The 27,836-nt window shown below is 41.6% G+C and overlaps 1 protein-coding gene and 1 long non-coding RNA gene across 4 annotated transcripts in view; one reads left to right on the top strand and one right to left on the bottom strand.

The window, feature by feature from the left end:
- The window catches only part of GART (phosphoribosylglycinamide formyltransferase, phosphoribosylglycinamide synthetase, phosphoribosylaminoimidazole synthetase), a 70,715-nt gene that overhangs the window by 11,553 nt on the left and 31,326 nt on the right, over positions 1–27,836 (top strand). For all 3 annotated transcript variants that reach the window (XM_045002371.1, XM_045002372.1, XM_045002373.1), the window contains 12 exons: positions 2,796–2,891; positions 4,154–4,328; positions 5,264–5,375; positions 10,331–10,399; positions 12,210–12,335; positions 13,211–13,298; positions 13,924–14,009; positions 16,208–16,376; positions 17,911–18,142; positions 21,340–21,434; positions 22,578–22,687; positions 25,914–26,112. In XM_045002371.1, coding sequence (XP_044858306.1) covers positions 2,796–2,891; positions 4,154–4,328; positions 5,264–5,375; positions 10,331–10,399; positions 12,210–12,335; positions 13,211–13,298; positions 13,924–14,009; positions 16,208–16,376; positions 17,911–18,142; positions 21,340–21,434; positions 22,578–22,687; positions 25,914–26,112 — 1,557 coding nt within the window. The remainder of the gene's footprint in view (positions 1–2,795; positions 2,892–4,153; positions 4,329–5,263; positions 5,376–10,330; positions 10,400–12,209; positions 12,336–13,210; positions 13,299–13,923; positions 14,010–16,207; positions 16,377–17,910; positions 18,143–21,339; positions 21,435–22,577; positions 22,688–25,913; positions 26,113–27,836) is intronic.
- On the bottom strand, positions 995–26,908 carry LOC123362077. The gene is made up of 5 exons (XR_006576335.1): positions 26,820–26,908; positions 21,888–22,017; positions 3,749–3,836; positions 2,615–2,832; positions 995–1,147 (listed from the first exon to the last, which is right to left on the bottom strand). It is a non-coding gene; the product is annotated as an uncharacterized LOC123362077 (long non-coding RNA).

Raw genomic sequence — 27,836 nt, 5'->3', positions numbered from 1 at the left:
TTTGAAAATGTTGGCTTAAGTGATTTCCTAAAGTCACACAATGATTCAGTGGGACAGCAGGAATAATTACTCAGCCCAGGAGAGGGAGCCAGGAATTACTTGCTCCATTAGATCACACAACTGAAGAGAATATTTTAATGACTGTCTTATGTTTCCGTATAGTTCAATGAATATAGCCATAAACTGTATACTTTGAAATATGTTATTACACATAAAATTAAGATTAGTGCAGTATATGTGTAGATGTACATTATATAAACATACATGCTGTATATATGCTTGTATAACATGTGACTAAAATCTGCTTACCATCTCCTGTGAAAACATGAGCCATGAGAGATTTCACACGTTCTGTATGTAAAATAAATGCTCTAGATCAGTGGTTTTAAACTTTTTTTCATTTGCGGACCTTTAAAAAATTTGAATGGAGGTGCGGACCCCTTTGGAAATCTTAGACATAATCTGCAGACCCCAGCTTGAAAACCACTGTTCTATGGTAACGACAATCTTTTGCAGACCCCTTAGACATAGTCTGCGGACCACAGGTTGAAAACCACTGATCTGTGACTTTTACTTCACCTGGCGGTTCAACCAAAAGAAATGCCATATTTATTTTTCTCTGTCTTATTTGACCGTTTGCAGTGTCATCAGCCAAATAGAACAAATCTGTTGCTTGTCTTTGAGGGTGAGGGGAAGGGAATGAGCATTCACATGAAAATCATATGATTCCTCTGCATCCACAATGTTAAAGAGGTTTGTCCCTGTGTTAAATCAAGTTAAAGCCAGTTCACACAAGATCCAGATTATTAAATTAAATGTAATTTAAAGAATACTGTTGTAAGAATTACTACACTTTTCTGTCACCTTCCCAGTAAAAAAAATGATGCATCTGTCTACATATCGGAAATTCCAGCCCCCAATCCAACAAAGCATGAACATCATTTTAGCTACTTGAATAGTCCCCTCAAACACCCGTTTAAGTACCTTGCTGGACTGGAGCCTCATTGAATGTGTGTTAAGGGGTAAATCCAAGCCCCTTCAGGCACTAGAGGGGCATAACCTGGATTTGTGAGGAGGTGTGAATTAATATTCTGTGTCTTGTGGGGGAAGGCTTCATCCCGCTCGCTGCTCAGGCCAGGAACTCGGTCTAGATTTCAGCTTGTGTGAGAAAATGAGAAATAATTACACAGAGGCACGTGAGCCTTATTATATTCTAAAGCCTGGGGATTTAATCTTTTCCCCATGTATGTCAATGGGAGTGTTGCCACTGACTTCAGTCTAATCAAGATTTGGTCCTGGAAGTCTATCCTTCCCTCTCTTTGTCAGTAACGTACAGCAGGATGCACAAGATACCCTTTAATTAGCATTGAAATCCCATGTCTCGTGATTTTCCAAAGGAAATAATGCAAATTTTAAAAAAATCAGTTTTCTCTTTCACAAAAGGTTTATAGTCCGATCACAGGTAAACAGCACCTGTCTCTCAAAAAAGGTGGCTTTATGAGTAACTTATTTTGCAAGTCATTGAGGTACAAAAGAATATCAGATCTTTTAAACAAAAAAAAATCTAATACCAGTTTTCCCAAACTTTAGTCATAGTGGCCAAAATTTTCAAGCCTGGGTGTCTAAAGTGACACTGCTAACTCCATATTTCGGCACCAGAATAAAAGTGCTTTGTTTTACAGACATGATGAGCACCTGTTGAATTCACTGGGATTTCTGGGTGTACAACACTTCTGATGACTTTTTTTTATTTAGGTGCCTGAATATGGAATTAGGAGTCAAACTTTAGGCACCCAGATTTGAAAACTCTGGCCTGTGTTCCTTTCTTCAGGATAGAATACAATAGTCATAGGCCAAATGAATAGTTTCAGAAAGAATACAAAAATATTCCCTTTCAGCCTACACCGTCATGAAAATTATGTTGCACGTGAAACAGTTGCATTTCGGAATAATACACGAACATTCATCGTTCTTTCTTGCTGGGACATTCGCACATACTGTAGATCCTCTGCTAATATTTTGTATGTCATAATGTCTGTTTTTAGCCGAGTTCTGCAGGAAGACAATACAGTATGAAGTATAATGTCTTGATTTTTTTCCCCGAGCTATTCTAACCTGTGCCAGTGCTGGGACAGAGAATCAGAAACCCATAATCAGGTCTCTCTGACAGAGCACCTCTTATTTGGCTGCATTTAGTAGGAGCTGGGCACAAGAGAGAATCTCACCTAGAGCTGGGGTGAGCACATAGCAGGGGTGCAGCAGTCTGACATGATGCTCTTATTTGCCAGTTGCAATATTGCTACTCAATACTCAAGGGTTTAAACAATCAGGATATAATTCTGTGGATTTAATTTGGTTTTTGTGGCAACCTAAAATACAGCAAAACCCTCACCTTTCTCAGTATATTTCCCGTTCTGTAAACATGCAGCATAGCACCCTCGTTAGTAACACTACCTCATGAAAAGAGAAAAAAGCTTAAAGCAAAATATCCCAGGACTAAAAGGGTGTGTGCTTTTGCTCTGTTTCTCAAATGATGAGAGTAGCTTCAGACTGCTCTTGCTCCCATTGCAGATGACCAATCCAGCTCAGAAATGTGTGAGTTCAGGTGACTCACCCCACGGTTGACGTTGGATTTATTCTTGATAAAAGTCGTGGAATAATATTGCCTTTTTGCAGAGCTTTCATCACAAAATTTGATATTTAGTCTCTTGCAAGCTGACTCTTTTTATTTTATATGTAAATCTTCTGTTCTTCATTGTACTCTCTGTTTAAATCTCTCTTGCATCTTTTGACAGCCATCTCAATCAGTAATCATGCCGCTCTTGTCCAGTTCTGCAAAGACAATGAGATCAAACTTGTGGTGGTTGGCCCAGAAGTTCCTCTTGCTGCTGGTAAATTTAAAATAAATTGTTATCAAAGTTCCACCCACTTATTGCCATATAACTATTCATGGAATTATGGGTTTTAATGTATTGCTTCATATATGCTAGAAAAAATTACCACTGCTGAGGATAGTTTTGTGTTTATTTAGAGGCTTTCTGTGGCATTATAGTATCTGAGCACCTTGTAAACTTTAACTGATTTATGCTGTGAAGTAGGGAGGTATTAATATTCTTGTTTTGCAGATGTGGCACTGAGGCACAGAGTGATTAAAGGTCTGATTTTTAGAGGTGCTGAATACCTGCAATGTTTGTTGAAGTTAATAGGATTTGTGGGTGGGCACAGCATCTCTGCAAATCAGTCTCTAATTGACTTGCCCAAAGTCATGCAGGCGGTCAGGAATAGAAACCAGAATCTCCTGATTATAACTTTCTCCGTTGAACAAATGTTCTCAGTGTATTTTTTGATTTTTATATTGTTTTGTTTTTATTTGAGGGCCAGTTTCATATCTTGGGGGGGGGGGAACGGGGACTTTTAAGGTTCCCTAGATTAATGGAATATTAGGCTTTCTTCTCTTCCCACTGAAGTCAATAGCAAGTATCCAAATGTGTTCATTGGGAACAGATGCAGGCCCATTATTCCCTGAAGTTCCAGATGGTTGTATTCTGATGAAATGCACATTTCTGAGGGTTCTTATGCATGTAGTTTAAAATGTATGATGTCCTTAACTATTCAGAACTTTTCTTTTAAGTGCTTGGGTTTGTAAATGATGTGTCAGTGTTGTCACTTCGCAACCTTAACTAACTTATTAAATTAAATGTTTTTGAAAACGACTGACTGATTTGGAAGTCAGCATATAGAGACTTACCTACAGAATTTGTAAGTTTTAGTTTGATTCTCTCACATCTCATGCGATATTCTCCCCCAGTGATTACTATAGACTTTTTGGCTGAGGGCTGTAATAAAGGGGGACAGGAGTTGTATCTATTAAAGTGGTGTTACTGCAGTTACATGGTGCAACAACAAATTCTGACCCAAGAGTCCTAAAGCCCAGATCATCCCCTGCTAGTTACAGCAAACACTGCCCTTGAGATCCATGGGGTAAAATCGGCACAATCCCCATGATGTATCCTATACATGGCACAGCGTTTTTAGCTCTTACTCACTAATGTGTCAAAGTGGTTATACAAAGCAACAACCTTATTAACTTGTAACTCTTGTAAACCAGCTCAGTGCTGTAGTAATAATAACTCTTAAATATCTTTATTGGTAGGCATTGTTGATGACTTGACAGGAGCTGGGGTAAGATGTTTTGGTCCTACAGCAAAGGCAGCTCAGCTAGAGTCCAGTAAGAGTTTTTGTAAAGCCTTTCTGGACCGGCATGGGATCCCCACTGCAAGATGGAAAGCATTCACCAATCCTAAAGAAGCTTGTAGCTTTATTACCAGGTAAACACACTTTCATATTTAGTCTCTTTTATTATCATTACAGTAGTATGTTTACAATATGTTAAGCACCTAACGTTGGCAACCCACTAATCATTGTCATTCTTTTCAGTAGTGACGCAATGTTCATGTATTCAAAAGACACTCTAAAAGTAATCCTGCAAAAATGGCATCAGTATGAGTTCTACATTTATTGCTCTTCAATGACAGTTCAACTGTGCTCAGATTACAAGGGAAAAGATGTTGTTGTTTTTCTTGCCAACCATGCAAACCTAGATTGGGATCTGAAAATCATAACGGGTTCTCTCTGGTTCATGCTTTATTAGTAGAAATGCAAATTGTGCAACTGAAGCTTCATTAGCAATCCTGTTGGTGATCCACTACTCCAGGGTAATCTGCTGACAGGCCGCAAGACACTTTGTATATATTGACGGTCCACAGGCACAGCTGCCCGCAGTTCCCAGTGGCTGGGAACGGTGAACTGTGGCCACTGGGAGCTGTGGGCGGCCATGCCTGCAGACGCTCGATGTAAACAAACTGTCTCTCAGCCCACCAGTGGAATACCCTGACGAGGCGGAGGTTGCCCACCACTGCACTAGTCAGAAGTCAGTCCCGCTCACTCAGTAACAGTATTGGTCCGCACTGCTAACAGAAATAAAATGCTTATTTTCCCTGTCAGAAAAGTAGTGTCACTTAACAGTGGAAAGAAATGGCAGCCAGAAATAGTGTAGTGAAGTGGGTTGACAGAGGAAGACATTTGATTATATGTGGGGGTTTTTTTTCAATCATAGTTAAATGGCTATTGTGATATAGTGGACATATGAACTCTTATTTTCAATCTTCAAAATCCATGAAGATAGGAGGCTTGGACTTGAAAATGCATCAGAGGCTGACAGGTTATTATGGAATCCCTCAGTCATTCTCTCTTTTTTTTAAAGCGCGGACTTTCCTGCCCTGGTTGTAAAAGCTAGTGGTCTGGCTGCTGGCAAAGGAGTAATTGTGGCTACTAACAAAGAGGGAGCCTGCAAAGCTGTGCATGAAATCATGCAGGTGAGTTGCAATGTTATGTAAATACCCATTTTGAATGAGAATTTTATGTTTGTTAGTGACGACAGCAAAACATCAAAGGCATTTTTGTGTGATTTACATGGAACATACATTAGCCTAACACAACTTATAGATTCATATAAATTTGGGGCTGGAAAGGACTTTGAAAAGTCAGCAAGTCCAGCCCCCTATGCCAAGGCAGGACCAAGTAAAGCTAGACCATCTCTGATAGGTGTTTGTCCAACCTGTTCTTAGAAGCCTCCAGTGATGGGGATTCCACAACCTCTCTTGGAAGCCTATTTCAGTGCTTAACTGTCCTTACACTTAGAAAGATTTTACTAATATCTAACCTAAATCTCATTCTACCTTCAGTGGACGTAGAGAACAGTTGATCACAGTCCTCTTCATAACAGCTCTTAACAATTTTAAAACTGTTATCAGGTCCCTCCTCAGTCTTCTTTTCTCAAGACTGAACATGCCCAGTTTTTTAATCTTTCTGAATAGGTCAGCTTTTCTAAACCTTTTATAATTTTTGTTGCTCGTCTCCAGATTCTCTCCAACTTGTCCATATCTTTCCTACAGTGTGGTATCCTGAACGGGACACAGTACTCTAGCTGAGGCCTCACCAGTGCCAAGTAGTGAGGGAGAATTACCTCCCGTGTCTTAAATTCAACTGCTGTTAATACACCCCAGAATATTTGCCTTTTTTGCTGCTGCATCACATTGTTGACTCATATAGTGGATCACACTGAATAACCGCCAGATCCTTTTCAACAGTAGTACCACCTAGCCAATTCCTCATTCTGTACTTTTTGATTTTTACTTTCTAAGTGTATTACTTTGCACTTGTCTTTATTGAATTTTATCTTGCTGAATTCAGATCAATTCATCAATTTGTCAGGGTCACTTTAAATTTTAATCCTGTTCTCCAAAGTGTTTGTAACCCTCTCCCACCTTGCTGTCATCTGCAAATTTTATAAGCATACTCTCCATTCCATTATCCAAAGTCATTCATGAAAATATTGAATAGTACCAGATCCAGGACTGACCCCTGCAAGATCCCACTAGATGTGCCATCCCAGCAAACCATTGATAACTACTCTTTGACTATGGTCTTTCAACTAGTTGTGGTCCCACCTCATACTAATTGAATCTAGACCACATTTCCCTGGCTTGCTTATGAGAGTGTGAAGTAGGACTGTGTCAAAAGCTTTACTAATATCAAGATCTATCATGTCTACTGTTTCTCCCCTATCCATTAAGCCATTAACCCTGTCAAAGAAGGATATTAAGTTGGTTTGGCATGATTTGTTCTTCCCAAATCTGTACTGGCAGTTCCTTATAACGCTATTATTCTCTAGGTGCTTACAAATTGATTGTTTGTTAATTTTTTCCAGGTAACTGCCTGGTCTATATTTCCCTGGGTCCTCTTTGTCCCCCTTTTTAAAGATAGGTACTATGTTTACCTTGCTCCAGTCTTCAGGGACCTCATCTGTCTTCCATGAGTTCTCAAAGATAATTGCTAACCTTGTTCCAAGATTGCTTCAGCTAGTTCCTTAAATAACCCTAGGATGAATTTCATCAGGCTCTGATGACTTGAACATGTAACTTACCTAAATATTCTTTAACCTGTTCTTTCCCTGGTTTGGCTTTCCCCTTTTTGTTAATATTAATTGTGTTGAGTATCTGGTCACCATTAATCTTTTTAGTGAAGACTGAAGCAAAATAGGCAATAAACACCGCATACTTATTGATGTCATCAATTATTAGCTCTCCCTCACCATTAAGTTGAGGACCTACATTTTCCTTGCCTTTCTCTTGCTCTGAATGAATTTAAATGAGCTTTACTTTTTACTTTTTATATCCCTTGCAAGGTATAACTTATTTTGTGCCTTACCCTTCCTGATTTTGTCCCTACATGCTTGTGCTGTTCTTTTTTTTACTCCTTCTTGGTAATTCATCCACGTTTCTACTTTTTGTAAGAATCCTTTTGATTTTTCAGGTCATTAAAGAGCTCCTGATGGAGCCATATTGTCCTCTTACTATTCTTCCTATCTTTCCTTTGCATCGGGGTAGTTTGCATATTGTCTCCTGAACTCCTTTTTCCCCTAGATTTTCTTGCCATAGGACCTCATCCACCAGTTGTCTGAGATTATCTCTTCTCACGCTGTCCTCATGCTATTTGGATGTGTATGAATGAATACAATATTTTATTCCTTCAGGAAGCATTCTCTTCCCAGGCACAATCTCTGCGGGCATCAATAAGATCCCATTTTCATACTTGCTTCCTTTTGGATTTGCTTTTTCTCCATCCTTTTTGTGTCTCTGCTATTACAGAACTGGCAGGACTCTAACAGTACTCCTATGATTAAACTGTCTAAGGCAAACTAAAGAAAAAGGTCCTTGAAACTGAACATGCAGCTTCAGCTGTAGGTGCTGATTCAGCAAAGCACTTGAGCATATGCTTAACTGTACATGTGTGCTTTAATCCCAGTGGAATACCTGTAAAGCTAAGTGCATAGACTCATAGAAGTGTAGGACTGGAAGGGACCTCGAGAGGTCATCTAGTCCAGTCCTGTGCACTCAAGGCAGACTAGTAATAGTCCTTAAACCATTCCTGACAGGTGTTTGGAGGCTTTTTAAGAACAGGTTAGACAATGACAAAGATTTCACAGCCTCCCTAGGCAATTTATTCCACTGCTTAACTACCCGACAGCTAGGAAGTTCTTCCTAATGTCCCACCTAAACCTCTCTTGCTGCAATTTAAGCCCATTGCTTCTTATCCTATCCTCCGAGGTTAATGAGAACAGTTTTTCACCTTCCTCCTTGCAACAACCTTTTATGTACTTGCAAACTATTATCTTGTCCCCACTCTGTCTGCTCTTCTCCAAACTAAACAAACTTGTTTTTTTTTTCAGTTTTTTCTCATAGGTCATGTTTTCTAGACCTTTAATCATTTTTGTTGCTCTCCTCTGAACTTTCTCTAATTTGTCCACATCTTTCCTGATGTGTGGCACCCAGAATTGGCACAATACTCCAGCAGAGGCCTAAACAGCACAGAGTAGAGGGGAAGAATTACTTCGTGTCTTGCTTACAACACTCCTGCTAATACATCCCGGAATGATGTTTACTTTTGTTTTTTGCAACAGAGTTACACTGTTGAATCATATTTAGCTTGTGATCCACTATAACCTGTCCCCCCATCCCTTTCCGCAGTACTCCTTCCTAGGCAGTCCTGTCCCATTTTGAATTTGTGCAATTGACTGTGCCTTCCTAAGTGGAGTACTTTGCATTTGTCCTATTGAATTTCATACTTTTTTCTTCAGACCATTTCTCCAGTTTGTCCAGATCATTTTGAATTTTAATCCTATCCTCCAAAGTACTTGCAACCCTTTCCAGCTTGGTATCGTCCACAAACTTTATAAGTGTACTCTCTCTATGCCACTGTCTTAATCATTGATGAAAATACTGTACAGAACCGGACCCAGGACTGATCCCTGAGGGACCCCACTTGATATTCCCTTCCATCTTGACTGAATAACTGATAATTATTCTCTGGGGATGGTTTTCCAACGACACCTCTACCCTGCTATAACGCGATCCGATATAACACGGGTTCGTGTATAGCGCAGTAGCAGCAGGACTCCGGCAGTGCTTTAAAGGGTCTGGGCCTCCGGCTGCTGTGGGGAGCCCCCTGGCCCTTTAAATCACCGCTGGAGCCCTGCCACTGCTACCCCGGGTCTGCGGCAGTGGGGCTCGGGCAGTGCTTTAAAGGGTCCGGGGCTCTGGCTGCTGTGGGGAGCCCCGGGACCTTTAAATCACTGCTGGAGCCCTGCTGCCCGTACCCTGGGGCTGTGGTAGCAGGGCTCTACCAGCGATTTAAAGGGCCTGGTGCTCCCTGTAGCAGCTGAAGCCCAGAGCTCCTTTAATCACTGCTGCCCCTACCCCGATATAACAGGGTTTCAGCTATAACGCGGTAGGGATTTTTGGCTCCCCACAACCACGTTATAGCGGGGTAGAGGTGTAGTTATACATCCACCTTATAATAGCGCCATCTAGGTTGTATTTCCCTAGTTTCTTTATGAGAAGGTCATGCGAGACAGTATCAAAAGCCTGACTAAATACAAGACATACCACATCTACTGCTTCCCCCTATCCAGGCTTGTTACCCTGTCAGAGATAGTTATTAGGTTGGTTTGACATGATTTGTTCTGACAAATCCATGTTGTCTGTTACTTATCACCTTATTATCTTCTAGGTGTTTGCAAATTGATTTCTTGATTATTTGCTCCATTATCTTTCCGGGTACTGAAGTTAAACTGACTGGCCTGTAATTCCCCTTTTGATGTTCTTATTCTCCATTTTACAGATTGGCTCTATATTTCCCCTCTTCCAGTCCTCTGGCATCTTTCCCATCTTCCATGAGTTTTTGAAGATAATCGCTAAATTTTTTTCACACCCCCGAGCAACATAAGTTATACTGACAAAAATAATCTTGTAGATATGGCCTCAGAGAGCCACAAAGTTGCCTTGGCAGTGCACTGCATTAGTATGTGGTCAGCATGCAAACATTTCCGTGGAGTGATGTTCTCGCTTTCCTCCGTAAGTGTTCTGAACAAAGTAGATTTTCTGCTCTACAAGGCTGAGAATCATTGCTCCAGTCTGAAATAATATTGGTTCAAAACTTAAAACAAAAAAGATATGAGGAATTGCCAGTCAGTAACCCAAGAGGTATCAATGTTGAGTTTTTATAAACTTTCAAGAGCATGTCTGTATAATGAAAAGCGAGAGGAAAAAAGCATTCAACATTGCCAACATGTCTGATGTGGAGGTTGGAAACAGAACAGATGGTTCCAGATGTATTTTTCCTTGCTGGTTTGGGAGGATTACAAAGGTTTGAATGTTGTTTGAAATGACTGAAATGGAGACAGAAGAAATAAAGATAATTTTTAATGCAGGATAAGACTTTTGGAGCAGCTGGGGAAACTGTTGTTGTTGAAGAACTTCTTGTGGGAGAAGAGGTTTCTGTAAGTATGCTTTTCGTCCTCGTAAGAGTTTGGGTTACAGCTTACTGAAGGAACATTTAGGGACCTACTATACCAACTTACTTAGAAGATACTGTACAAGTAACCAGTATTAGGGCCTGAATTTTTGTTAATACTAAGGACCCCCTTTACACCATCCTGGCAGTCTAGAGAAGCCTGAAATGTACATATTTCAGTTCCACTCACTTTAAGGGCCCTTCACACTGGCAGGCTGGTGTAAAACGGCCTTAGTGTAAATGAGCATTCAGGCCCAGTTTCTAAAAAGATGGCATGGTAACTTTGCATTAATGCTGCAACATAGGAAGTCTAAGTATGGTCTTGGGTTTTTCACTCGGGGCTAAAATATGCTTATATTAGATGAGACACACTTGAGCTTTGGAGGGTGATATGAGATATATATATATCTTGGCGGCCCTGCAGACCAGGTCACTATAAAGAAGACGACCATCTGATATCTGCAGTTCTGTTTTCTTTAGGCAGGGCAGGATACTAATGTGGCCTCCGCTATGACTGGTCAATAAAGCAGTGATGGCTATTTTTCATATATATATATATATGAAAAATAGCCATCACTGCTTTATTGACCAGTCATAGCGGAGGCCACATTAGTATCCTGCCCTGCCTAAAGAAAACAGAACTGCAGATATCAGATGGTCGTCTTCTTTATAGTGACCTGGTCTGCAGGGCCGCCAAGAGCAGGTCCAGCCCCGGTGAAAAAAAATTTGGGGGGCCCCCCAGCAAGGGCGGACCAACTAAACAGGGCCAATGAAGCTGGGCCCCGGGCCCCCTTCCGGACCACCGGGCCCTGGTAATTTGTACTGGCTTCCCTCTGTCTCGTCAGCCCTGCTGGTCTGGAACTAAGGGGAACTTAGACTGTTGGTTCTCTCAAGTTAAGTATGTACAAGGCGATACTCTTAATTAGCCAAAAGGACATCAAAGGATTTCAGTACAAGAACATGAAAACTTACTTGAAAGTTCTTTGAGGACTTCAGTAACTCAGCCAGAGATTAGGGGGTCTATTACACGAGTGGGTGGGTGAGGTTCTGTGGCCTCACCCAGAAGGTCAGACTAGATGATCATGATGGTCCCTTCTGACCTTAGAGTTTATGAAAAAGCAAAAATAGTATTTTACTTGGTTGTCAAAAATAATCCATCATGGGTGAGTACAATTTTGTAGGGTCTGATATATGTATGTATGTATGTTGTTTGGCTCTTTTTGCTTATTGATATAAGGGTACCCTGCCTGCCTCTGAATGGAATTATAAACAGTTCTTGTAAGCAGTCCTGAACGAGCAATATTTGCAGTTCCCCAAACAGTGATTGATAGTGCTTAATTCCCAAAAGAGACTGGCAGGGGGAGTGTCTCTTTGAAGACACTACGAAGCATGGAAGCATATGGTAGCTATGTAATTTTGAAAGTCAGTTTGTATTTTGTGATCATGGGAGAAGGAAAAAGAATCATGGTAATGCTTCCCTTCCTCGGGAGTAATCTCTGGAATGGAAATTCCAGTTGCTCTTCTTATCTGTGTGCCTCCTCAGTGTCATTCTGCTGTTCCTACAGAATAACTTGTATATAAGGGTTCTGTAGCACAAGTTGATATTTCTTGGGGGAGCAGGAGGTGAGAAGTGCTTAGAATGCTAATGTGTGTTTTATATTACTAGGGGGGGTGGAGTTGATTGCTTTACTATCAGGATTTATAAGCCTGAAAACTGGGTTTATATTCACCATTTCCAGTGGTGCTAGTTTTAGTCATATATGTTTGGGTATGTAACTATTCATGTTTCTTTACAGTGCTTGTGCTTCACTGATGGTGTCACTGTTGCCCCCATGCCACCAGCCCAGGATCACAAACGGTTAATGGATGGAGACCAGGGCCCAAACACTGGAGGGATGGGAGCTTATTGCCCAGCACCACAGGTGTAATATGATATTGGGAAGCTGTTTTGGTGGAGTTTAATATTAAAAGTGTGTGTGTGTGTGTTATTTGTCCTATCCTGGCAAACAGGATTGGAGAGAGAGAGCTTCTAGCCGAGGGAGATGACAGTTGACACAAGGGATTGTGTTTCACCAGGCTTGATTGTCTTGCACTAAAGAATGGTGCATCCTTACTGAATTACATTTTAATTGTGAAGGTGGAAGTCTGCATTTTCTGCCACATTGCATTTTGTGCCGGTATTTAGTGTTACTAAATCCTGGTCACCCATACCAATTGGTTAAAGATCAATTTTTCTCTTATTTAAGTTAGAATGATTGACCTTTGTCATATGTCTCTCTTATGATTTGGTGTTTCTGTTTGGCGGGTAACTGTTGTTTGCAAAGGGATTGGATTTACTTTACTTTACTTTTGATGGATATTCTGGTCAACTGACTTTCTTCCATTGCAAACGTAAACTTTGTATCACAACATAGCTATGTTGATTTTATTTGACAGTGATTCAGTCATTAATGTCCTGTGTGCATTCCAGCCTTAACTTATCTTGACCTCCCCTTCCTGCAAACATTTACACACATACTTAACGTTATGCAAATGAGGAGTTCCATTATGTCAGTGGGACTACTTGCACGTGTAGCGTTAAAACGTGTGTAAATGTTGTGGGATCTGAGCTATAGTGTCAGTACTGCTGTATGCTCTTTCTAGATAGATAATGAGATATTTGCTTTGTCTTGTTGAAATTCAGTGGTGAAAAGATACCTGGAATACTGCTGCATGGCTCTTAAAAGCAATGCAAAAAAAAAAAGCACTTGTATGACACTAGGAAAAAATACATTCATTTCTAATAATATTTTATTAGATTTCCAAAGATTTGCTCCTGAAAATCAGAGATACTGTTCTTCAGAAAACAGTTGATGGGATGAAAGAAGAGGGTGTCCCTTATATTGGTAGGTGAAAGCTTTTGTTTTTGTTAGATGTTTGTCTTCAGACAGCAAACATAGCTTACTCCCTTCTCCCATCTCCTGCTACGGGCCCAGTCCAACTCCCACTGAAGTTAATGGCAGTACTTGGACTTCTTTGGGAGCTGGATTTGGTTCCAAAGGCTTGAGCCAAAGTCCACTGAAGTCAGTGGCTTCTTTCTGTTGAGTCCGATGGATCAGCCCCCAAATGAGCACGAACGGTAAGGGCAACATTTTCAGATGCAGTCTGCAAAATTGTGTCCACAGTTTTTTGTGCCTGTAATGTTAACAGGGTAATCACGCATGAGTGCAGGTAATGGAATTTATGTCTCGCTGCACATATCAGGTAACCGCATGCCTTCATTCTATTATTTGCACCCACAAGTGATTGGATTAAAAGAACAGCAGACGAAAATAATTGTGGACAAAATTCTGCAGGATATTTTGGAGAATTTTTACCCCAAATGTTTGTTTGAAATTAAGGTTTAGAGTGAACGTGGTCTGGCAGCCCCCTAATAATAGCATTGCAAATGCAACATTCATTATAAACAGTTTTAAAACAAATGGCCTGTACAGTCACTTAGACTAGTTTTAATGTGGTTTGTCATTTTAGGTGTGCTATATGCTGGATTAATGCTTACCAGTGATGGGCCTAAGGTTCTCGAGTTTAATTGCAGGTTTGGTGACCCAGAATGTCAGGTGAGTGACTGAAAATAGGTTGGTATGGAAAATATATCACACTTTTATCCATGCTTCTTTATTTGCACTGATTATAAATAGGGAAAACTTAGCCAAAGATCTAATGCATAATTACCTAATTGTTTTAAGATTTAAAAAGAAAATTTAGATATTAAGTTTTATATAGCAATTTCCTTCAAAACAGTTATAGATTAGTATTTTTCCACATTATTAATTACTGTGTGTTTATGTGCCAAAAATGTTTTCAGTGCTGAACAAACTACAAAGTTGAGTCCCAGACCTATGCAGCTTATGATCTAGAGAACAGCATACCTTAATGCTTGCTTTCTTTATTTTCAGTTCTAGGCATCGTATATCTTCATTGTATAAGAAGTGAGTCTTTAGAAGGGATTTGAATTTATATTACAGTGTTCAAATTTTGAAGAAAGACTGTCAGGTTAAATGTTATGTAGGACCAGATTGTGAACCTTTAATCACATTGGTGAGAAGATACATATGTATTCCCTTTGGTGACCAGACACTCATATAAGTAAAGCCAATGTAAGGATTTGCAAATATTATTATTTTTAGTAATTTAGAGTTCACCATTAATGCAGATTGTTCAATTACATTTCACTCCATATGGATGACATAAATAGATCAGCCACTTTCACTCTCGTTCATATTCAGTCTCTAGATTGTACACAAGAACCAGAAAATGAGACTATGTTTTGAGTAACAAAGACTTCAGGGGAGTGTTTACTTTGTTAAAAAAATATTTATTTGGAATTTCTCTGATAAGCTTTAAGTTCTTCTTCGAGTGCTTGCTCATGTCCATTCAACTTAGGTGTGTGTGGTGCCAGAAGTTTTTCCCTCAGTGGTATCCGTAGGGGACTGGCTCTGGTGCTCCCTGGAGTGGCACACACATGTCGCGCTATATAGGGCACCACCAGTTCTCCCCACCCTCAGTTCCTTCTTGCCGCCAGTGACATTGCTGGAACTGTTGCTGCTTCAACTAGTGCTATTGCTGCTCGTTCATACAAACTAGTTATCTCTTGTATTATAGTGTACATAGTTTTCTGTTAGTGTTAATAAATCCCTTAGCCATAGTTAGAGACTTCATAGGTCCCAAACGGAACTTTGCCTTGGGATGGGGCATGCCCTGGTCCCCAGGCTTTAAGCCCTGTGATCGCTGCAAGAGGCCCATGCCCATTAGTGGCCCACACAGCAATTGTGTGCGTTGCTTGGGTGAAGGACACATTTAGTGAGAAGTGCACAATTTGCAAGTCCTTCAAGCCAAGGACTAAGAAGGAGCATGATATTCATTTAAGAGTGCTCCTTATGGAGTCAGCCCTCACCCCAGCACCGGAGCAGTGCTCCAACTCAGCACCGAGTACAGTGACCTTGGTACGCAGCGCCCCACCGGGACCATCCATGGGCCAGCACTGGTCCCCATCCGTGGCTCCAACCAAGAAGGCAGTGCAAGGCCGGTCTCCAACTTCCCGCAAGGGAAAGGATAAGAGCAAGGTCCCATGCCGGGCAGCTCTTGACCCACGTTGGGATCTCGGGCCCAAGCTCTGGTGGAGTGATATAGCCCAACCCAATTCCAGCCAGCTACACCAGAGAGTGGCAGAGGCCTCCATCGGCGCCAGATGCCATCCACGCCAGAGGCCCTGCAGGCGGCGCAGGAGATCATGTCCCTCCTGGTGCCATTCCTCGAACCGTCACTGATCCCTAGGAGGCATCACCATGTGTGGGTGCTTCCGATACCAGGCCCACTCCGACTTCCGGTCCCACTCCTCATCCCATTACCGCTCGTCAAGTGCGAGACCTAGATCGCTGGCTTCAAGCTGTCGCGGATCCGTCAAGCACCACCGGTCCCTAAAATCCCGCTCCAGATCGGTCTCCAGGCAAAGTGACCGGCACCCAACTGAGTGTGGGGGGAACCACCAGCTCCCTATATACTGCAGCATATGGGTGCCACTCCAGGGGGTGCCGGAGCCGGTCCCCTACGAATACTGCTGAGGGAAAAACTTCCGGCACCGATGCACATGGCAAGCATGCACATCTAAGTTGAATGGACCTGAGCAACACATCTCAAAGAACAGCAGTTACAGAAAAGGTAACTGTCTTTTTTATAAAATCTGTGTTCTTAAAAAGTCTAAATTTGGGACTTAATTCAAACTTAGTGTCTTTTTAACTTGTCTACATTTTTGTAGGTAATTCTTCCATTATTGAAGAGTGATTTGTATGAAGTTATACAAGCAACGATCAATAGAAAGCTGTCTAGTTCCATGCCTGTTTGGTCTGAAGACAGTGCAGCCATGACTGTGGTCATGGCTAGTGAAGGTTATCCAGGAAACTATGCCAAGGGCTTGGAAATAACAGGTAAAGACATCAGGAGTAACTATGCAAGAAGTTTTCCCCCGTATGCCTTGCACAAATTTAATCTATGTAATATAGAGGTTTGGAAACAACACAATTTATGACTCTGCGTCAGCAAGAGACAACTGAATTTTAACACACACACACACACACACACACACACACACACACAGTTAGATTTTTAGCTTTCATTAGTCAAATAGAATGTCTTTCCTTTCATATAAAGTTCAGACTGGGAAGGAAAACTGATACTTTACTCTCATACTATAAGCATTGTGGCAACAATCGCAGCATTTCCCATTCATGACATCCTCTTTTTCTGGTCCTCCTATGTTTTTTAAATATGGAATGCTGTTGAGGTGCTGTGAAACCTGAGGATAGTATTAAATTCATCACTGCCCGTTGTTGGTTTGGTGCTATGTGATGGGACGTACCTACCCTGCACTAGCCCCAGCATATAAATGGTAGCAGCCCAGCTCAGTCTAGGCAGGCTGCTGGAGGGGAAGGACTCGGGCTGTGAGCTATTTCCAGAGAGTTGCTATAGGCCCCGACTGTGGGGCCGGGGCTCGCAGAGTGCCAGACCGACTCCAGGCTGCCCAACGAGCCCCGAAAAGTGGCCGCACTGGTGGGAGCCTGGCCATTTGAGGACCCCAGAGGAACTGGGGACCTTCAACGAGGGGGAAAGGGTAAGAAGCAGCCATGGGAACATAAACTTTTTGATGCTGAGCAAACTGGGGAACCAGTCAGCGTGTTTCAGGAGGATCCCTGCTGGCTCAGTAGTGAGCACTCCCACCTCCAACAGAGCCCGGGACTGGGACTTGGAGGAGCAGGGAGGGCCCAAGTCCCATTACCCAGAGTGCCACACACCCCTGAGTGGCTCCCCACTCCCCCAACAGGCCATGCAGTCTCAATGAGGTGGGCTACTACGCTGACTTCGGCCATTAGGCCACACAGCTCCTTGTAGAAGGGCCGTTTACTGCCTCTGGCCATTGGGCCACATTGCCCTGAGTGGAAGGGCCCTCTACTGACTCTGGCCATTAGGCCATGCTGCCCTGACTAGAAGGGCCGCCCTATTGACGCCAGCCACTAGACACCAAACTACCACGTCCATAGTAAAGGTCATTAGTATAAGAATTAACTGGCTGCGGTACAGCCTTTTCTGTTCTTTTGGACCACACATGACCTGACACCCTGTGGTGGGGTGTACCTACCCAGCAACATGCTGATCTATTTTGGTCACTCAAGGTCATATCTAAGAGTAGAGTAATGCAAAATACAACTAAAAATTAAATCTGTAAGCAGATGTCTCGGCTAAATGCCTCCTTCCACGTCCCAGAGCATTTAGCTAACACATTTGTCTGTCCATAGCTTCTTTATAAGTATTTAGTTACCAGAGTGGTTATGTGGGCCTGCACAGTCAATCTTGATCCTTGATTGGGGTTCCTAGATACTGCTGGAATACAAATAATTAATAATAGGTGATCGATCAAAGTATTTTAAGTGACTGACTGATTCTTTATATTGTAAAATATTACAGGATTTTCTAAGGCTAAAGAACTAGGGCTGGAGGTGTTCCATGCAGGCACGGCAGTAAAGGATGGCAAAGTAGTGACTAATGGTGGAAGAGTCCTTACGGTAACGGCTGTCAAGAAGGATCTGATGGCAGCACTGGAAGAAGCCAACAAAGGAGTAGCAGCCATACACTTCAAGGGTGCCATTTACAGACAGGACATTGGTTATCGGGCTATAGCTTTCCTCAGCAATTCCAGGTATATATCTGAAGGCACTGCCTGAAATTGATCGTTATTAGTGCTACCTGAAGTGATCAAAAGACATGGGTAACTCAAGAGATCACTTAACTTGGTGTCTCCAGCTAGCTTCTCATGTACCCAGATGCAGGTAGCAATTTATGGTTGGCATGTCTGTAATGATCTCAGCAAGAGAGGCCAGCAACTGACTGGGTTTGGAAACTGAATTACTCTCTCAACCTAGAGCTGATTCTTCTAGGTCTGGGGTAAACAACAGTGACAAGCAAGTTTAGGGTAACTTGCACTGCTGCTGCCTGTACTATGCCTATTCTGTGTATGGAGGACTTCAGTTTCCAAGGCTCTTACAACAGTAACTTTCTCCTGCACTAAATTCATATTCCCCATTAGTCTAACAGAATCATCTCACCTGTTTATGGGAGAAATGTTAGTGGATTGTTTTATTGGATTCATTCTTAGTGTTATTAAAATGTGTGTAAAAGGAGCAAGAAGCTTTGGAACTCCTGCTTTATTGGGTTTTGACGAACAGCCAGCTTATAATTTGTAATTTATTTTGAAATAGTTCTGTGAGACACAGGTTTATTGATCCTGGGAAGGTGGGGGAGGGTAGGGGGTTGTTTTGAGCATTGTCGCTTGCTATTCTTGGCTGTTGCCTTTTGATGTAGTCTGGAACCTCTTGTAAACTTTTTAATTGATGTTACCAGACACGGAGTATTTTTTCTCAATCTTCCTCTTCCCCAGTTCATTAACAGCCATAATAACTTTTGGTAATAGACCATTATGCAAAGCGTAAGAGGCTGTGTTAGTAAGAGTCTCTATTTTGCTACTAGAGTACTGTTTGATTAGTATATTGTAAAGCCATTTATGTATAATCAATAAATAAACTATATGTGAAACGGTGCTTGTATTTAGTCTTATTTCTCCTGAGAGTACAGTACACCATTTGATAATTTAATTATGTGAAAGCATATAATTGGTATAAATGCTGTAGTAAAAATTATAATCAAATATTTGTATTACACGAGAAAAGAGTGTACTTGAACAGACACTAGGAGCCTGACCCTGTAAAGCACTCAACTTAGGGGGCATGGAGAGAGAGGGAGTATGGCTGGAATTCCTCTGTGCTCTTATGATCTCCGGCTCATGTGTCAGCCCTTTGGGAGCTAGTGTAAGGGTATGGCTACACTTGCAAATTTGCAGCGCTGCAGCAGGGTGTGAAAAAACACCCTCTGCAGCGCTGCAAATTGCGGCGCTACAAAGCGCCAGTGTAGTCAAAGCCCCAGCGCTGGGAGCGCGGCTCCCAGCGCTGTCCGTTATTCCCCACAGGGAGGTGGAGTACGGACAGCTGGAGTACGGAGAGCTTTCTCCCAGCGCTGGCGCTTTGACTACACTTAGCGCTTCAAAGCGCTGCCACGGGAGCGCTACCGCGGGAGCGCTTTGAAGCGCTAATGTAGCCATAGCCTAAGTTCGAGTGGCCCGGAGACTGCTGTAATGTGAATTGGAGGCCAGACTGGTGCCAGACAGCCCCAAGTACTGGGAGAACAAATAGGTGATGCAAAATCACCTTTGCCCCACCTTGGGTCCTGTGTTGAGCACAGGTCACAAGGACCAAAGATCGGGCCCATAAAGTGCAGCAGTAGTCTCTAGGAACTTATTCTGCAAGGTGCTGGGAGGCATCTGCTCCTGAGGGGGCAGCTCAGGGGAGGCGCACAGCACCTGGCAGGATCAATCCTCAGGCAGTAATGTTTCACTCTATAATGCAGGGGTGGGCAACCTACGGCCCCCCACTGCTATAATGCAACCAGAGCATTTTCTGAAAATAAAATACTCTCTTTTTAAGAAAAACAAAAACAAAACCCAGCATATATTTAGGAGCTGAAAATGTTTAACATTTCTCCTTTTGTATGTTTGAACAGAAATGTGTGTGTATGCAACTTTTTTGGAGGGAATTTTTCTTAATAAGACATATTGGGAAGAGGCAGTCATTCTGACAGATCTCTGTTCCTCAACCAGTATTGGGCTTCGCCTTGAGAATAAACCTAATACTGAATCAAAAAAATTAGAGAGCTAAAATATCCCATCTCATCCATATCCATGACCATGTAAGAATTCGAATTGCTCAGTCTGAGTTAAATACATTTGCTACAACTGAGCATTGAAAGCAACTACAATGACCATCCCAAAAATAAAATGTCCTTCCTGTGACTATGGGGGTAATAACTTATATCTCAGTTAATAACATAGCTATTCCAATTTTTATACATATGTTCATTAACTGAATTGGGGTACAAGTTATAACCAAATATTCATTGGGTGCCTTTTACATAGAGAGAGAGAGAGTGTGTGTGTGTACATAATACATTGGGCCCTGAAAAATGTGCATTCTTTAAGCAATCTTGTGCTAAAAATCTTTTTAAAAGTGAGTTTGCTAATTAATTAATAAAAAAAAAAAAGATGCACTGTGTTTTGTGCTGCTACCATCCGAGTCATTAAGGAAGGACTAACCTTAAGTTGAAGGATATGTTCTCATAGAGCAGTGCTGATCCATGTAATACCTTCATTATGGGATGCTATTTTGAGCTTCCTGCAAGTCACTGATCATGCTTGCTTGATCCATAAAAGAACTTAAGCGGATGCTTAATTTTTAGCATGTGAGTAATCTAATTGAAGCCAATGGACCATTGTCTGCAAAACGGAACCCATTGTCCCTCCTTTGAATGTCATCTTTGTGCGAATTGTATCTTGGTGTGTAGCCAGTTGGCTTATGTTCTGGTCTCTGATGCAGTCCTTATGACGGCTAGGAGTGTTCATGTATCACACAGCACAGTACTCTTAGTTCCTATCTTCAGCCATATGTAGGAGCTTAGCCTCAAAACAGCAGTGCAGTGCCTCAATCTTTGAGTTACTGAGCTTGTCTGAAATACGTTGTATAGTAGATGTTATGTCACTACTGCTGAATTCTTTCATGCTATTCTAATAATTCTTACAGTGTACGATACGTTAGCAAAGTACTGTGCAAACACGAAAGGGATGATGCTACTAGGAAAACTCCCACTGAGTTCATTAGGGCCAGGATCGAGTTCTATATCGTTAATTCTCAGAGCACCACAGTAATGTAGGAAAGTAAATACTATAAAAGGCAAACATATTCATGCCATTAGTAATTGGTTACTTCAAACCTTTTTTTAACAATCTTTTAGAGGCCTGACTTACAAAAACAGTGGGGTGGACATCGCAGCTGGCAATACCTTGGTTCAGAAAATTAAACCCTTAGCAGCAGCCACCTCAAGGCCAGGTAAGCTCAGATTTGTACCATTATCCCTGGTTCACTCAGTTCTTGACAACCATAGATGTAATTAGATCTTTAGAGTAACGCAAATGCTCGTGTTTGTGTGTCCTGCCTTGAAAATTCAAGGTTGAGCAAACACCCAAGAGATAGTCAAAATGCAGAAATCCCTAAAGATACAGAATCACTTGTCAAAATGACCCTATAAAACCTGAAAGGTGTAGCACATTCTCAACTCCCCTTGAGTTCGACAGAATTGAGGGTGCTCATGTAACAGAGAGGTTTATTCCCTAAATTTAAGATACATGAGCAAAAATCTCACCACCTGCTCATATTTTTAAGTAGTTATATTATCAGTTTGAGTACAGTATCAGAGATTCATTTTTCTTCAATACATGTTTTGAACGCCTGTGACTTTTCACTGAAAGTGTAAAACTCCCCATACATCATACATGGAATTACCTCAGTTTTGCATACAAGACACCCATGTGCTCCTCAGATAACTCTGGTCAGGTCAGACCCTCCTCGTGCTGGTTTCAGAAACTTGCCTTGCCATAACAAGTCACTAATGGTGGTATAACAAAGTGTGGGTCTGCAATGAATATGGACATTTTGTTAATACAGTTTATTTCAATTTTCAAATTAATTAAGGGCCTTCAAATATCTTTATATCTTTTTCACATTTACCAAAGTTGTGAATAATTTTCATTCTGTTTTTTTTCCAGCTTTGCCCCTTTCATTGTTAGTTTTTTTTTTTAATGTGTGCTAATCTTAACAACTGGAAGCCAAACATACATGTACTTGACAGTAATAAGAACAGGAGTCCTTGTGGCACCTTAGAGACTAACAAATTTATTTTAGCATGAGCTTTCGTGAGCTACAGCTCACGTCTTCGGATGCATAGAATGGAACACACAGACAGGAGATATTTATACATACAGAGAACACAAAAAGGTGGAAGTATGCATACCAACAGGAAGAGTCTAATCAATTGAGATGAGCTATCATCAGCAGGAGGGAAAAAAACCTTTTGAAGTGATAATTAAGATGACCCATAGAAGGTGTGAGGAGATAGCTCATCTCAATCTCTTTGGCAGGATCCCATTGGAGTAAAAGTTTAATTCCTTTGTCTTTTTTTTTTCTGGTTGGCAGGCTGCAATGCAGAGCTCGGAGGATTTGCTGGTCTCTTTGACTTGAAAGCAGCTGGTTACAAAGATCCTATCTTGGTGTCTGGAACTGATGGTGTTGGAACAAAACTCAAGGTAACTAAAAACACCTGTGCAGGAAGGATTGTCCTGATTAAAAGCAAAACATCAATGCTGAGATTATTAATCAAGGATGTTTATTGTGTTCAGAATGCTAGTTATCTCTAGCCTGATTCTTGCTTGCATATTTATACCTGCCTCTGGAAATTTCCACTACATGCATCCGATGAAGTGGGTATTCACCCACGAAAGCTCATGCTCCAATACGTTTGTCAGTCTGTAAGGTGCCACAGAACTCTTTGCCGCTTTTACAGATCCAGACTAACACAGCTGCCCCTCTGATATTTGATACTTTAAAAAAGCATCCTCTTTCTGACCCCAGTTCAACTAAGTACATGCCTGACTTTAAGCAGGTGAGAAGCCCCATTGAAGTCAGGGACTGCTCATGTTTAAAATTAGGCATGTATTTAAATACCTTGTTGAATCAGGGCCTCCATCTCTACACACACAGTGTCGAATCGCAGAGCCAAACAATAAGACTATATAGTGGCCATTGTATATTTGTGCACACTGATTGGCCCATTTTATTCTGAGTGCATTTTGTACTCCCCAATTAAATTTAAAAAAATGAACATTCCCTAAGATGAGATCTTAAGTCAGATTCATGGAGCTCTACCAATTTATTCCAGCTGAGTATCTGGCCCACAGTCTTTTAACATCTGTATCCAACGGAGCAGAACGACTCTGTCTTACTGCTGGGCAGCATGAATTGGAGTTTTTGCTGTGCCCATCATTTTTCTTGTTCATACCAGATACATTTTTGGAGCTGAGCTCCCAGTTCAGAGATTTAAAGACCGGGACCGTGTTTCCCAGAACTCCTGTTGGGAGTTTCAGGTGCACAAATAATGTAGCATTGAGCTGTAAATGAGTGATATTCCAAATCTCAGTGCTCTCATAAATGTTTATTATTATTAAAATCAAAGGATCCCTTTCTATATCCAAGTCATCAGCGGTTGGAAAAGATGAAAATAGAGAGTGGTAACAAAAATAAACATATTTGAGGTGAATTTTTATTTTGAAAGTGGAAATAAACTGTAGTTTAAAAAAAAAAAAAAGCCACCAAAACCTACTTTCCTGTTGACTCAGAATGACATTATGCACTATCTACCTTCCCTGTATAATTGCATAATCTTAACGGGGTCTCTTTGTACCATTATCCAGCGGTTAATGTAGATTGAAACAGGAGGGGGAACTCTCTCCTCATCAACTGAGGAGGATCGGTGTGGGAGCACTCCTTACCCAAGCCAGGAAAAGGCAATTACTAGGAAGCTGTGCTCTCCCCACTTCTTCTTTTGAACCTTGCCCTTCTCACTCTCATTGTTCGTTAAATCCACCTGTTGTATCTTGTCTCATTTTTAGATGGTAAATTTTTCACGGCTGGACCATCTCTTGCTCTCTGTTTATGCAGTGCCTAGCACAGTGGGGTCCCAGTTTTGATTGGGCATCCTACGTGCTACTGCATTACTATTACTACTACTACTAATAATGTAGTGATCCAGTTTTATCAGAGCTATTTTGAACTTGGTCATCATTTTTATTCTTTTGCTTAGGAAATAGGGGAAGAGTTTCTTGTACTTGTTGTGCCTGCAGGGGCGGCTCTACCTTTTTGGCCGCCCCAAGCAGTCATGCGCGGGAGGAGCCGCGGGAGCAGCGGACCTCCCGCGGGCATGACTGCGGAGGGTCCGCTGGTCGCGCGGCTCAGCTGGACCTCCCGCAGCTGCGGACGGTTCGCAGGTCCGGCGGCTCTGCTTGAGCTGCCGCAGGCATGCCTGCGGGAGGTCCAGCCGAGCCGCAGGACCAGCGAACCGTCCGCAGTCATGCCTGCGGGAGGTCCACTGGAGCCGCAGGACGAGCGCCCCCTCCGCAGTCACGCCTGCGGCAGGTCCGGTCGTCCTGGGGCTCCGGTGGACCTCCCGCAGGCATGACTGCGGCAGGTCCGCCGGCCCAGCCTGCCGCCCCCCCGGGAAAGGGCCGCCCCACGCGCGTGCTTGCCGCGCTGGGGTCTGGAGCCGGCCCTGTGTGCCTGGTCCAGAAAAACGTAGTTGTGAAGTACCTGCTATTTCACACTAACAGCTGATGTGCTAAAATCCAGCCATGTCACTTGGTCACATCCAGAGTTTGTGGGCACCCTTTGTTGATTTCCCTGGCAGCTATGGTTGTGTAGTGCCTTGGAAATCAGTCTCAGTAGTGTCAACTCTCCCAATTTTATCACAAGTCTCACACTGTTTGATATTTTGCTTAAAGCCCCAGCTCCTGGAGGCAAGGGATTATATAAGAATATCAATCCTGATAATTATTTCTATAGTAAGATTCTAGCCCTGGTGGTTATGGGGTATAGCTTGAAAATATGCCATGAATGTAACATGAAAACTGAGAAGGCAAATAAACTGCCAAAATGTATTTGTTTTAATATTACATGATTTTTAGCTATGCTTTTGTAACGTTTGGAGCTGGGAGTACAGCAGGCTTCTTATTTAGGGGCTTGGATATTGATTTTAGGCTCCAAGCTTTAGACACACAAACTCGGTAATTATGGCATTGACCACTCTTTGCCTCAACTTCTTCAGTCTACAAAAATGGGGATAATGGTATTCTCTTTCTCCACCGGGTGGGTGCTGTGTGGCTTAACTCGCATATGTTTACAAAGCACTATGAGATCCTTTTATGAGAGGTGTTCTAGAAGTGAACTGTACCATTTTTTAAGTCATTCTCAGTTTTATTTATCTTTCATTCTCTTCCCCTAAAAAAGCTTCTCTCACTTCTTGAAATCTGGTGGTCTGTGTATTACTTATTGGTGGTCTGGGGAGAGCTGGATGGTCACATGATACTGTCTTCCTGCCTTGTTTTCAGCTGCTACATTGCACTAAAGACAGCTGAAACCTCTTAAATGCTTTTCTAATGTCATGTAAGCAATTGCTGTAGTTGCCACAGGGATGTTAAACAGTTGCCAATGGGAGGGGAAGTGTTCATGAGACCCTCTCTAGTAAGATGTGACCCATATTGTGAAAAACATTGAGAATCTCCCTCCCCACAAAAATAAGCGACTTAGAGAAAGGATACACCCTAATTTGAAGGAACTGACAATTTTCTAGGCTTTACAGAAAATATTCACATGAACAATGTGATGTTTGTGCCTTCCCTTGCCATTGTCAGGGAAACATCTCAGATCTTATGCTTTTAATTCATGCAAAAATTTCAAACTGGTTTCTCTGTCTTGTTGCAGATTGCACAGATGTGTAAGAAACATGACACCATTGGCCAGGACTTGGTTGCCATGTGTGTCAATGACATCCTGGCTCAGGGAGCAGAGCCCCTCTTCTTCCTCGACTATTTTGCCTGTGGGAAACTTGACGCTGAAGTGGCTCAAGCAGTCATAGCGGGCATAGCTGCAGCTTGTACAAAGGCAGGATGCGCTCTCTTGGGTACGAGCACTCGCTTCCTGGACGGGATTTGAAAATTTGTGTGCTGCATCTTTTTTAAACTGTTTTTTTTTAATGTTTTGTGTCCACACTCTTGAAAGGTTTCATAAATCAAAACTCAATGAGACTCTGATTAACTGCCTATGCTTTATGAAATGGGGTCTCCATCCACCTACATAGCAGGTGCTGTTTGTTCACAAAAGCTACGAGTAGGTCAGGAATCCATGTTTTTACAATTTTCTTTCCCTGTCTCTTCATTTAACTTCATAAAAATGAAGGGCTTTATGCAGCTCCTGCCAATAGGCCACATATTTGAATTAGTTCTATATTTCAAGTCAAATTATAAATGTGCTGAAGAGGCATGTTTGTTTTCTGATGAAGACTCTGTGTTTGGAGTATCCAAATTTTCACAAAATCAGTTTACCCCAAGATGTTAAGATGTAAGTTTAAGCATTTTCCCTCATACTCTCATTATGCACTAGGTTATCATATTTTATCAGTGAATTATGTACATATCCTATTATTCAATATTGAAGCTAATATTGCATACAATGAACCACTATATTACTTTTAACTTGACGTTCACAAAAATTAAATCTTTAAAAGTCATTCAACTCATTAATATATTTCAAGTTCTGTTAGAGAATCTTGTGTTATCCAAGTATTAATATGAATCCTTACTTTATAAAAGTAATAGAATGTAGGCTTACAGTTTAGAAGAATGAAAACTACAAAACAAAGTTCAGCTCCCTCTCTCTGTTTTTACGTTTCTCCTCCTTTTTGAAGTAGTTCTCTCCCCTAATAAAAATACAGGAGGAAAACTTAATAAATTTTCAAAACAAACCATCTCATATACCAGTTAGAGATGGCAAAATCAGATAAGCTTATCTTGCATTATGTAACTATCTTTGAAAAATAGAAAGAAGAGAGTCTCTCTTAATGGGGATGTCTCATTTTACAGGTATTTTACAAGCTTTGTCCGTGAAAAACAAGCAATGTATGTATTGCCAATCAAATGTTCTTAATTCATTACTTCATACCAGTATATGAACAAATGGGCTACTTACTTCAGACCCTGCATCTAAAATACACTTATATTTAAATATCAAAACTTGTCACATGCATTGACTAAATTGTTTAAATTTCAGAGCGTAATTTCCATTACAGTTACTACACAACTGTAAACATATCCACCTACAGTGAGGTTAGAAAGGAAGCTGGAGGCTTACAAATTAATTGGTGGAGATTAATTATTAAGTTTTAAATGGGAATACTGTGTGTTATTGTGTGCTCATATTCAGAAATATCTGAGACCATGAGTCAGGTAGCCATTAGGATGCTAGAATTCTATCACTGTCTGTTTCAGACCTGTTAAAATCACTAATTTTTCCAGACATTTTGTTACGTGAGAGCTACTTTTAAATACATCAGATCTTGTCAACACTAGGCAATAAAAGAAGTTGCAGCGAACTATAACAGGTGTACGACCCTTTGCATCCACACACTGCAGCTGTCCCATGCACATTGCAAGACTTATTTGTACAAAATGGTCACAACACCTAGGAGAAGGCCTTTAGCTCAGGTATGGCTGAAATGGTGCAATCAACAAGGGTTTCTCTCCAGTGTGGACAGGAAGCCATAAGCATTGCAGCTGCACTGATTCAACTAGCCTTGCTAACTCCATCCCACAACGCAGTGCCATGTGTTTAGAAGTTACTGAAAAACCC

The sequence above is a fragment of the Mauremys mutica genome, chromosome 1, assembly GCF_020497125.1.
Source record: "Mauremys mutica isolate MM-2020 ecotype Southern chromosome 1, ASM2049712v1, whole genome shotgun sequence".
Taxonomy (NCBI): Eukaryota; Metazoa; Chordata; order Testudines; family Geoemydidae; genus Mauremys; species Mauremys mutica.
Note: the sequence above shows the minus strand (reverse complement) of the source record. Positions and strands in the feature narration are given on the sequence as shown.